Source organism: Neopsephotus bourkii, unplaced genomic scaffold (assembly GCF_033783945.1).
Source record: "Neopsephotus bourkii isolate Nb327-2 ecotype Australia unplaced genomic scaffold, CSIRO-AGI_Nbou_v1 NB_1637, whole genome shotgun sequence".
NCBI lineage: Eukaryota > Metazoa > Chordata > Aves > Psittaciformes > Psittacidae > Neopsephotus > Neopsephotus bourkii.
Window position 1 is genome coordinate 10,720,429 of NW_026902112.1, and position 12,838 is coordinate 10,733,266.

At 42.9% G+C, this 12,838-nt stretch overlaps 1 protein-coding gene across 4 annotated transcripts in view; it reads right to left on the reverse strand.

Moving 5' to 3' along the window:
• TSNARE1 (t-SNARE domain containing 1) overlaps nucleotides 1-12,838 on the reverse strand; it is a 496,003-nt gene that overhangs the window by 272,310 nt on the left and 210,855 nt on the right. For all 4 annotated transcript variants that reach the window (XM_061374211.1, XM_061374213.1, XM_061374209.1 and 1 more), the window contains exon 6: nucleotides 2,815-2,905. In XM_061374211.1, coding sequence (XP_061230195.1) covers nucleotides 2,815-2,905 — 91 coding nt within the window. The remainder of the gene's footprint in view (nucleotides 1-2,814; nucleotides 2,906-12,838) is intronic.

Below are 12,838 nucleotides of genomic sequence, written 5' to 3' on the forward strand. Positions count from 1 at the left end.
ACATTTTAAACCATTTTTAGAACAGGTATCATCATCCCCATTCTACAGATAAAGGTCTATAAAGCTTATGTTTGTTACACATGGAACCTAAGATAAGATCGACACCCTGGAGGGCTGATCTAATGTTCCAACACTTATCCTACAAAACCCAGGAATTCCAGAGAGGCCTTTTTATTTAAGTCCTTTGAGGTTAGTTTGAAAGAAGCCCTAAAACAGCCATGTGCTATTTCACATCAACCTCCTGCCCTATATCACACTGATGCACTTACACCAGTATCTTGACTCCTGGAATACTATCAGTTTGCTCAGTTGGGCATCCCGCCTCAAATATCTCCAGCAGTATTTGGAGCTTCAAGGGAAGTCAAGGGAATTCCCACTGTGCACTTTCTTTGCAGTGCGTTACCGGTGGAAAATAAGGAGAAAAGAAAAAAAGCATTCTTCATCCATGTGTGTAAGCAAAGTAATACACAGAGAAATGGATTGGAAACGAATGACTATAAAGCTCTAAAGTAGAATCATAGAAACATAGAATGGTTTGGGTTGGAAAGGACCCTGAGCTCATCCAGTTCCAACCCCCTGCCACGTGCAAGGATGCCTCACATTAGACCATGTCACTCAAGGCTCTGTCCAACCTAACCTTGAACACTGCCAGGGATGGAGCATTCCCCACTCCTCTGGGCACCCTGTGCCAGTGCTTCAGCACCCTCACAGTAAAGAACTTCTTCCTTATCTCCAACCTGAACTTCCCCTGTTTCACTTTGAACCCATCACCCCTTGTCCTATCACTGCAGTCCCTGATTAAGAGAATTAATTAATGGAAGGCTTTTCATAGTATGAGAAATCTGATGGGATGAAAGCTGCAATGGTACCCAGGTCCCCAACAGGGACTCAGAGCCCAGCAGCCAATCCCCACTAGAACTACTTATTACTTATGTAAGCGATGAGGGCTACAGGCTTTATATCACAATTTGTAGGTTTAATTACTTAAACAGCACAGAAAATAGGAGTTTAAGAAATAAAACATGTTAAATTAATTGGCCAGGGAGAAGAAAAAGTTATTACATGATGGCAGCAGAGCGGCAAGTTTATCCCTCATGTTCCTAAAGTTGGTTGTGTGTCTATTTCCTTCAGCTCTTAAATAGTCTCCCTTTAACTTAGCCATTCTTCTCCTCATGACAATAAAAGCTGTTCTCCTGAGCATTTCCATGTGCTTCATGGCTAAATAATGACATTCTTGTATGGCACTATCATTGGGTTTAATGTAACCTTGCTTAATTCCCCTTTGGACCCAATTTATGTCACAAAATGGAGCCAAGAGAGCAGCACAAAAAAGTCCCAATCCTCCTATGTCTAAGAAAGCATTTTCTGTTTCATCATGCTCTGGCGAAATTATTCTCAGGATATGCAAAAACAAGTCCTTATAGTCCATCACTCATCCAGCAACATGTTAAAATTGTCAAAGTATTAAGGTTGATGCCTGCATAAGGTTGATGTCTACATTTGGAGAACAGTCATTCTGAGGTTCCATCTCCATCCATCACCCATTCATTTCTTTAGGCAGGCTGAATTGCACATGGTCCTTCACAGGTTACAAAGGTATCCTGGGGTGAGCCAGCTCTTCAGTCCTTATCCCATATGCCTCTTGGCAAGGGCCATAAATCCAAACTATAAAAACTCACTTGGATGGAGAAAAGCAGTGTTTTAAGAGCAGTGTTCTTTCCAGGTGGAAGGGGCATGAGAATGGAGTTGAAGTAACACAGGACTTTGGGAAATAGCAGGACGCAAGTGAGGATTAACCATCAATTCAACTCCCAACACAGAAACTACACAGATGTTGGAAGCAAGAACCTAAGAGAAAACTGCTAGGCCAAATCAAGTAGAAAAGAGTTATCCTTGTTCTCATTTCAGTTGCTGAATAACCCACTATAAGGGTGAAACTTCTCAACTCACACACCAGCTGGAGTTTGCCCCAAAGTATATTTTTGTTCTTCCCCGTGATCCATACCACAGGACAAAGTCAGCAGGAACACACACCTTTATACAGAAGGTCAGAAGCCTTCTGTTTGTCCAGTCATTGCACTGGGGACCATGGGATGGGGATCACTCATACCCCCAGTGGCAATGATGTTCATATGAGTTGAACCTACTGATGGCAGAAGACCATTCTGCCTGTACAGTATGTATAGGTTGCAGTAGGGCAAGTTGTAATCCAATGTTCTGCTCTGATCTGGTCACAGCCTGTAATTATTTAAGCCTATCGCTGCCTTTGCACTAGCAGACAGCACTGAATAAATGTTGTATCCAGATATATTCCACTGCCTTTCTGGACACTTCAACACAATACCAAACTCATCTGCACCCAGTGCACTCACTCCACAACTGACAAGCTTATGTTGAGCCAGATGATTTCTGTAGTACTTTGACCCAAACTGAGTGAGACCCTGAGATGGATGGGAGTTAGTCAAGGCTTTGTCACTGAGTTCTTTATTTCCCATTCCACATAACCCAGTTTTGGGAGAAGAACTAGTTTCTGCAGCTGTTTACCCATTGGTCATTTATAAATGCAAGATATGCTTTCTGTGTAACAGAAAAGGAAGTTATGACATAGAATCATAGAATAGTTTGGATTGGAAAGGACCTTAAGATCACCCAGTTCCAACCCCCTGCCATGAGCAGGGACACCACACACTAAACCACACACGTGGAGCTAAGCTTTAAAGCACCCACTACCACCCACTAATACCTCCTTCTTCATTAATCCTCCCTCCATAAGACCCAACATTCTCCCCCAACAGCATCTTGAATGACACATACCCTGGATGAGCCTCTGACAACCTCAGACAGCTGCTTGATGGCTTTGGTGCTAGTCGTGATGGTTTTATTAGTCTCCTGCTGGGTTGCATGCCTGCAGGAGAGAAGAGATGATGGGAAATGCAATTGAGATTAATTGCATAATGAGACACTCACAGAACTGTATCACGCTGCAGAGCAATTGAGACAACACAACACACAGCACATGGAGCCACACTGGGACTATAGGAGCCCAGGACCAGCAATGGTAGCCAGAAGGCTGTAGGAAACACCAACAAGGAGCTGCCCAAAATGTTCTTACCCTGATAACCACAAAGACAACAGCTAAATATTCAATGGGGAATGATAAGGTGAAAATGAAGGGTGGGCAGGTAACAAAGACATCAGAGATGGATGGCATCACAACTAATATCATTGAGTACCAAAAAGAGATGGGACTGAGGAGTTACCTGAGGGTTTGCTCAGGAAAAACTTGCACTCAGCATTTGATGAGACAGAAATTGAGCAGGATAAATTTACTTACCATGATCATCTATCTGCTAATAACATGGTATCTCCAGGAAAGCACTGCGAATGTGAAGTATTGCTTTATGAGCACTGGAACAGGCAGGCAGGGAGCCAAACCAGTCCCCTCTCCAGTCATGTTTATCCCTCTCCTTTCACCCCAAATGCCACTGCCATTATTTCTTGCAAGCACTGTTTGCTGGCTGTGCTTTTATGGACTATACAAAGTAGGGGGAAGAGACAGAAATGCTACCCAAAAATATTTATTAGCTCAATCCAGTTGTTCTCAAGCTTTATAAAGCCAAAAGGGCATTTTCAGCCTCTCAGTTTCCCCAGGGAGCACTTCACATCCTTCTAGTCAGAAAGTGGTGGTTTTCCAAAATACTTTGGTCAAAAACTAAGCAAAGACTCAAGTAAGACCTGGGGAAAACAACCTTTTTCTCCCTCAGAGGCCACATTTGAGCCATGGTTGTATTGCAAAGACTCGTTTGTCAGTGCTCCTTTATCAGGGCGGGTGGGATGTGGAGTGAATCAGATTTCTTTGATTAAAAAGTGTTAAAATGACTATTTATGGCCCCTCTGTCCTGAAGATCCATGCCCTGTCCTGGCTTTCCAGCTCCTTCCTGCTTCTCTTTCAGCACTGATCAACACCAGCTCTTTCAATGCTAATGTCAACCTTTTTAGCATCTTCTTTGAGGAACAAGGCCAGCCCCCAAATAGTCTTTACCAAGCACAACCTTAACTACAAATACATTGAGACCCCCTCAACAAGCATTCCACTGACTGTCATTTCCATCTAGTCAGGGAAGACGGACACAGGCACCAACAAAGTGGAATATTCACCTCCATAGCCAGTTCTGGCAGGGTTTTCTCCACTTAAGTGAGATCTCTGTGCAGACAGCTCAGATGGAAAAGCTGCCTAGGATGAAAATACACTTAATTTCATGCATTGTACCTATCAGGTATACAAGTGAAAGCTTAGTGTAGCATGAAGATAACATCTCTAAGCTGTAGAACAGTAATTCAGATGTATCCTAAGGGTTGAAGAAACACACAGGAGGCATGGACTCCTTTGGCACCATATAGAGAAATCATCTCATATGAAGACGAGACTGGATCCTATAACTAGTTATTCTCAGCTCTGCCTAAGTTAAATTAAGATACCATTTCTGTGTTCATCCATCAAAATGCATTTCATTTATTTATGATCCCAGGACCCACTGCACCAGCTGACTAATTACATCACTTCTAATTTGAGGTTGAAGAGGTTGTACCTACCACAGATATTCCATATTGTCATCACATGAATGGGAGCTGGGATCTGAATGCTGTCACATCACCTGCCTTGAGGAGTTAGCCTGATCTCTAATCTTTAATCCAACTGAATCTTGCCACCAAGTGCATGAATTCCATAAGCAGCAGTTTCAAAACAGAGACATCCACAACTAATTCTCTTCATGAAATGCAAGACACTGGAGTTGACGTCCAGTCACTTTGCAGACCTCATTAAATCATCTGCCCACAGAACAAGTCAGGCATTCACAGACCAGCAATTCCCCATCCCCAAAGTCAAATGGTTTGTTAATCTCATGCATCTGATCCTTCCCAATCTCCAAAGTTCAATAAAGGCTCCTTTGTTTGCATTCAAATGCAAGTTTTATGTGAGATTATCTTACCCAATAAATCCATGCTGTGCACAAACTCTGCACTGAGATGCTGCACAATACCTGGGAGCAGGAGTGCAAGGAACAAAAGTGCTGCCTTCAGTTCAAAATGCACTTTAACCAACATGCTGGTGCCTGCTTTTGGCACTTCCCGCTATGCTGTCAGCACAATTAACTTCTTCAGCCTCAGAGAGATGCTCAGGAATCAGACAGTGATTATATTTAATTTACATTAAATGCTATTAAGATCTTCATTAAAAAGCAGCCTTGAAACTCCACTCTCCACAGCACTGTATTTTAATATGTAATGGTAACAAGATATTTCATCATCATTATCATTATTGTTATTATTATTGTTATTATTGGCTTTCTTTATATTCCTCATTCCATGGAAGTGTGAAAGTTAATTAAAGGGGTGTCTCTGATGAATATAATTTGGTTCTGAAAAAGCCCTCCACACTTTAATAAACACTCAGTCTGTGGAGATACCGAGTACCTAAAATACACAGACTACAGCACTACTCTGAAAAGGAGCATTCTAAGAGTACAACCAAAAAGGGCATCTCCTAGGAAGAATAACATCCCTTGCTGTGCACTGCTGTATGCGCAGAGACTGCAAAGACAACGCACTAAATAATACAAGAGGTACCACGCTGCTGCCTAAGAGTTTCCTATGGCGGGTGTTTTCTTTGCCAGGGAAACACGGTCCATCGCATCCATAATCCCCAGCGCACAGCTGCTTAGAGTTTGTTCTTCTGAGCCATCATAGCTCTAATTTATTTATCCAGTTCTCAGGCGAGCACAGCAAAGAGGCAGATGCGATGACGGCTGCTTCCCTCCTCCGCAGGGACGCAATGAAGGGGCTTAACTACTGTTTGTGCCGCTTCTTTGAGACACTTGATGAATGACCAAGTCAACACGAAATAATCACAACCCAAATGCTATGGCAAAGACCGACAAGGGAAAGGCTCCTCTCTGTCTCCCTGTGCCTGCTGCCAGTCACCATAATCCCAAAGAGCTTTGTTTCCTACTTCTAGCAGGAAAAAGCATTTGCATCTGTAATACAGGATGTGGCTTACTTTGTTTATCCCTAATTTAGTATCAATAATAAGTTTTTTCAGGTACGGATCAAAAATGCCTTTACTGTACCGGCTTAAACGTCATTAGATTCAGTATCTCCTTCAGCACAGTGCAACTGCATAGCAATGGAGTTTTGTGCATTTAAGAGCCTGATGGTCAAGTAGGTTTGGCCACAGTTAAGCCATGTGGCTCAGCATAAATTAAACTGTACTCATCCCCTTCATAGCTGCTGCAATGCTAGCTGCAGCTTTCCTGTACAAAAATAGGTACAAACTGTAGTATGAGTAAAGCACTGAGCTGCATGACCTGTGGCTTAAGCAGAAATAGTTTCAGTACCTGCATTACACACGTTCCGTTGCTGTTGGAGGGATAAATAGGTAAGGCGCATCAAGCATGCAAATGGAATTGTTCACACCAATCTCTTCCCTATCTCAGAGCTGGATTTTGTGAAGGGCTGATGTCTGTGAGAGCTGATGAAGTACGTGTATATAAAACTTCATGCATTGGCTACAGGGACAGTTATGGAGTAGCAAGGAGTATGTAGCTCCTCAGCCTCCTATTCCCTTTTCTCCACATCATCAAGGTGCTTAGCTTCACAGCAGAGCCAACAGAGGTCCTTCAGCATCTGTAGAGAGGAGAACCTCCAAAGGTGCTGCAGAGATGTCCCCCCTTCAGCAGTAGCCCATCACTTTTGGGTGTCTCTTACACAACCAGGACATTCCTACAGCAAAGTTAAGGATGTTTCCAGAAACGGATGATCCAGGCTGGTGTTTTCCACACTTGCATTAGCAAACATTTATCTATAGGATGGATACGCCTCATTAGACCACTATAACTTACTGCCCATAGACAGCCCTACACCTCATCTTCTAAGGCTGCTGGCTCTGCTTCTGCATGACAAAGCCAGTGAGCATCTCTGACCTATAAGTAATTATTGCAGATGCAAACAAAGCAGAAAGATGAGCTAGGAGAAAAGGTTATTTCACCAAGCCCTAAAGCATCTTTATAGCTACAGTCACCAAAGAAAGACTACAGCTACTTGTTCTGGCTCCAAACTGAAAATCACAATGCAGTTTTCCCCCCTTCTTCTTTAGGACCTGACTGTGCACATCAAGGAATCATTTACAACAGAGTGAAAGAAGAGCTCTAATCCTGACCTGTCAGCAAACCCCTTTGCATAGGTGTAAATCATGCAGAGGAGTAAAAGTCAGGAGAAAACAAGGCAGCTATTTTCAGGTTTCCAGCCACACAATATTCTATAATAAAAGCATCATAGATTTCCAATTTGCCTGTCACTGGAAAGCATTAGGAGATGTGGTGCTATTTTTCTTTAAGCAGCCCAGAGGATGCTCTGAGGCTGTGCAGGAAGAGAAGGGGAGGTATTTCAAGTCCACCTGGCATGGGTGCTGTGTCATCTTGAGAGATGAACATGGCTATAGGCTAATAGCTGTGTAGTTCAGCCATTCTGGATTAAAACATGAATTGTAGTCAAATAGCAGCCCTCACAAATCTTGTCACACAAATGCAAGCCCCGGCATATTTTTCCATGGTATTTTCTATACCTATCAAGCACCTTCTCTTTGCTGTAAATAACCAAAAATAAAGAGAAAGAAGATATAAGGAAGAAGTTCTTTACTGTGAGGGTGCTGAGGCACTGGCACGGGTTGCCCAAAGCAGTGGTGAATGCTCCATCCCTGGCAGTGTTCAAAGCCAGGTTGGACAGGGCCTTTGGTGACATGGTCTAGTGTAAGGTGTCCCTGTTCATGGCAGTGGCTTGGAACTAGATGATATTAAGGGCTTTTCCAACCCAAACCATTCTATTATTCTATGATTCTATTGCTAAAATAAGGAGAATGCTTCTTCCCCTACAGCATCTGATCAGGATTTGCAAGCAGCATTGACCTGCTACCAAAAACCTAGGCTTTTCAACTAAGGTGTCTCCAGGACAGCAAGACCCCCTCTTAACCCCTCATCACCTACAGATTAGTTCCACATCACCTCAGACTCCCATCTGTCAAGTCATTACTGACAGCTCAGAGAGCACCCAAAACAGGACCACACAGGAAGCAACTTAACAATGGCATTGCCATTACTCACCTCTCAAGTTATTTTTCTGTCTTCCCACCCCTACTATTCCCAAGTAGGTTTGAATTTTATGAGTTTCCTTTTAAAAGAGCCCCCTGGATCCTTTATAAATGCTTTGCTAGCACTGAACTACAACACACCTCCCTCTCTGCCATTATGCAGTAAGCCTCTTAGCTTATCAGAGAGAGAAAATAATTCACCATCACTTCATATTGATGAATCCTACTGCCTAGATTCGATCACGATAGAATTTTAGGGGTATTTTTTCCTTCAGGTGCTGATAAACTGCTTATTTCTCTTTAACTATTCTTGCAACTGAGCTTGTACAGAACAAGATCATCTTCTTGGACTGGATTTCAGCAAAAGGCAAGCACATTCCTCCTTTTGCAGCCTGAGGACCTCAGCTGCCCTCCGTGAGCTCTTCATATTTGCCGGCGTTTCTGGTATTACTGAATAATCCTTTTAGCGCCCAAAGATAAATGGCATCAAACTGTGACTATTTTGATTGCTGTGCCTGTGCTCTCTAATTCTGCCATGCCTTTCACATTTCTCCATTAGAAAGTGGACCACGGCTTAACATCTGTCATGGAAAGGTTACCGGGTTGTATCCCTGCAGCGCTTCTCAGCGGCATAGCCAAAGGTGCCTGTAACAATACCAGGAAGCAACGAAGTGATGTACAACCTATATAGAGGTGTTGCTGCATCTTTCTTCCAGTAATTTACTGTGGCTCTTTCCTGAAGCTTGTATCAGAGCTGTCTCTCATAGAATCACAGAATGGTTTGGGTTGAAAAGGACCTTAACATCATCCAGTTCCAATCCCCTGCCATGGACAGGGGCACCTCACACTAAACCGTATCACCCAAGGCTCTGTCCAAGCCAGCCTTGAACACTGCCAGGGATGGAGCATTCACCACTGCTTTGGGCACCCTGTGCCAGCGCCTCACCACTCTCACAGTAAAGAACTTCTTCCTCATATTCAACCTGAACTTCCCCCGTTTCAGTTTGAACCCATCACCCCTTGTCCTATCACTACAGTCCCTGATGAACAGTCCGTCTCCAGCATCCTTGTAGCCCCTTTCAGACAATGAAAGGCTGCTAATGCATTTTTTCACAATTTATACTCCTGTAGAAACTAGCTCCTGTATTTCAGAGTAGAATCAGAACAAAAAAAAAAAACAAACAAAACAACCATGTTTCCCTGTTTTGGAACTTCCCAGCCATAAAACCCTCTACGGCAAGTGCTATGGGGAGGAGCCAGGGACATGCACAGGCTCTGCATGCCACTGCAGATGGCAGTCCCATCTACTGTTTTACTTTAAGATTTTGTTATTTCATAATATTGTATAATATTTTTATATTTTTATATATATTTATAATTTTATTATATTATGTTTTATTTTAAGATATTGTCATTATTTTAACCTCCAACCCAGTGGCTCTATCCCATACAGTTTTAGGGTCATGTGTGGCGTTAAGAGCTTCACTTCCCACTACATCACGTTTTCTGTCACTGATGAATATTGTTTTACATGTGCCATGCTGATATGCTATCAACGATACAGCAATACATCCCCCTCACCGTATGATCCAATCCTAACCAATGATGCAATTCAGACTTGGTGATTGAATGTGGGTGCATGAGTGTGCAAGAATGTGTCCTGCACACACATGTATGTAGCAAAGAAGTGACAAATACACAGGACATAACTGAACTGCAGATTAATTTACCCTATTATCCTTCCCACACTTCCTCTGTTGGGTTTAGCATTTAACATGCCTTAAATACTTGGTATAGCATTGTGGAAGGTAAAGATGAAGGGCACTTTACTGATGTGAATGAGTGATCGATTGGTTTCATTCTCCTTGAGAAACTATGCTGAAAACATCATTAATAAAAGAGCCAGTGCTTTGTACCTTGGACTATTAACAGATTTGGTAAATGGAGATGTAGGGATTTTGAGGCTTTATTCTGATTTAAACATTGCTTTTGTTGTTTAATGTGTTTTCTTGCCACCAAATTTTATGGTGGGAAGAGCACGCAGATCAAACACGTGCAGAAAGGGAAAAAATGACACAAATTTCTGAGATGAAGCATTTTCACCCCACAAAATGTATTTTCTTTCTTAAAAATCCAACTTTGTTTAAAACCAGGCAAATTTAATGGAAAAAATTAGTCCATTTCACTCAAACGGCTGCAAGGTGCTCTGCTATTCTATGAAGTGAGCAAGAAATCAAAGACAAACAACTTGACATACGTTTCAGCTTGCTGATACTCTGAATTTCCAGTTATAGGGGTATAAAAGCACAAACACTCCTACGTGTATACTTAAACTAAGCAATGCGCCTAAACCCAGTTCCCTGATCAAGATTGAAGTGAGAAAGAAAAGGCATTAGCAGTGATTGCACCACTGAAATTGTCAATGTGTAGCAACCAGGCTGTCTTATAAAGCAGTGAAAAATGTCCACCCTTAGACTAGCAAGAAATCTAAGAAGAAAGGCGATGACCAAGCAATTCTTTCACAGTCTGAAGTGCAAACCCAGGTGGTTTATCATCTCCGAGAAGCTTGGCTTTAAGACTCAACAGACAAAGATCCAGAAAGCATCGAAGCAGTGCACAAACACAAAGGCTTTGTGCACAACCATGGCAGGAATCAAATACTATGGGTTTCAGAAGCAAAGAGGTTGTCAAAGGAAAACTGAAACTAGATGATCTTCAGGTCCTTTCCAACCCAAACTATTCTATGATTGTGTAAGTTACACTGACACCCCATTCTGCCCATTTGTCTGATGACAAATGAAGGAAATGTCACCATAAATCTCATAATGACTGATGTGACTGATTAAATAGAATCATAGAATGCTTTGTGTTGGAAGGGACCTTAAAGCTCACCAGTTCCAACCCCTGCCACAGGCAGGGACACCTTCCACTAGAGCAGCTTGCTCCAAGCGCACGTCCAACCTAGCCTTGAGCACTGGCAGGGATGGGGCAGCCACAGCTTCTCTGGGCACCCTGTGCCAGCGCCTCAGCACCCTCACAGGGAAGAGCTTCTGCCTAAGAGCTCATCTCAGTCTCCCCTCAGGAAGGTTCAAGCCATTCCCCTTGGCCTGTCCCTACAGGCCCTTGTCCCAAGCCCCTCTCCTGGTTTCCTGTAGCCCCTTTAGGCACTGGAGCTGCTCTAAGGTCTCCCCTTCAGGAGCCTTCTCTTCTCCAGGCTGACCCAGACCAACTCTCTCAGCCTGGCTCTAGAGCAGAGCTGCTCCAGCCCTCACAGCATCTCCATGGCCTCCTCTGGACTTACTCCAACAAATACCTCCTCTCTCTCCACCTCCTCTTCCTCTCCTAGAACACATTTGAAGTACAGTTAGTACAGAGATAGGAAACACAGATGTAGAAAAGATCTTTTAATGCACAAAGCGAAGTGCAAAAGTTGCAGTTGATAACAGTGTTGGCTCTTCCTGAATACACTCCCTTGAGGCGCCTGTGCCAAGCACTACTTTCTTCTGATTTTTGAGAGCAAGAGACAGGAAAAGAGGAAACCCTGAAGATAATATATGCAGGAAACAGCCTTAGAATACTTTTGCTTGTAACTTGGATTTTTTATCTGCAGCTTTATTTGTTTTCATACCGCGCTTCATTCTTAAAAAGCATGGAGCTGACTAAAAGGAATTGTGCTGGGAAGAGAAATGGATCTCAGCAGCGTGCTTACCACCTAGTGCTCTATCCCATATACTTCATCTGCCTCTTTAAATCTGACATCTCTGCAACTTTGTGAACATAAGGGCAAGCTGTGAAGTGCAAGGGAAATTAATATATTTATCCTGCACAGAGTGCAGTACATTTCAAATACAGAGTTCCTGATTCCTAACTACATTTCTTTCCATTTCCTTCATTGTCCTCTCCATTCAACTTATGTTTCCCTCTGCCTCGCATTGCCTTTATAGCAACGGTTTAATTTAGCAGGCAGAAAGATGTGTTTGTCTCATTCCAGGAATGATTATGTCTCCAAAAAAAAGAGACAGCACCTTAAAAGACATGCTACTGGTGAGGCTCCTCTGCTCGTCAGCCCCAGGGTTCATCCATTTAATGTACCACAGGTTGCTCCTTCTCACCACTCTCCAATTGACCATAAGGATCATAAAGCAGCCTAGCAGTCAGATTACAGAAACACAAGGTGCTTTATTGGCCCATAAAGCACCTGCAAGAGCAGCAATGTGAATGAAGACAACGTTTTGTGGGGCTATGTTTTGCACCACCACCCAAAAGGCATTGATGCATGGTCCATGACAGAACGTCTTAGGCTGTGGGCAGAAGGATGTGCACCCATATGGGGAGAGCAATGATTAGAATACATCACCAGTGGTCCAAAGAATTAAATCTCAGAGAGATACTTTCCTAATAATCATAGGGTACAAATAAATAACAGAAGGACAAACAGAATAAAAGATATGAAGAGATTTATTATGTATCACCAGGCTCTGAGGAGTGTTTCAGGCAGGGTAAGACTATCTTTTTCCTCTGGCAGAAGACAATGGACCAGGTGTATAATGAACTCAGATACAGCAACATTCTGTTTACAGGGAGGGACAAAAGAAACATCCAATTGTTCCAAAACATTCCAATGTGAAAACTATAAGTCCCGTTATCAGAAACCTCTGCTGCTGATAGCAAATTTGTTCTCTAGGGGGAAAATGG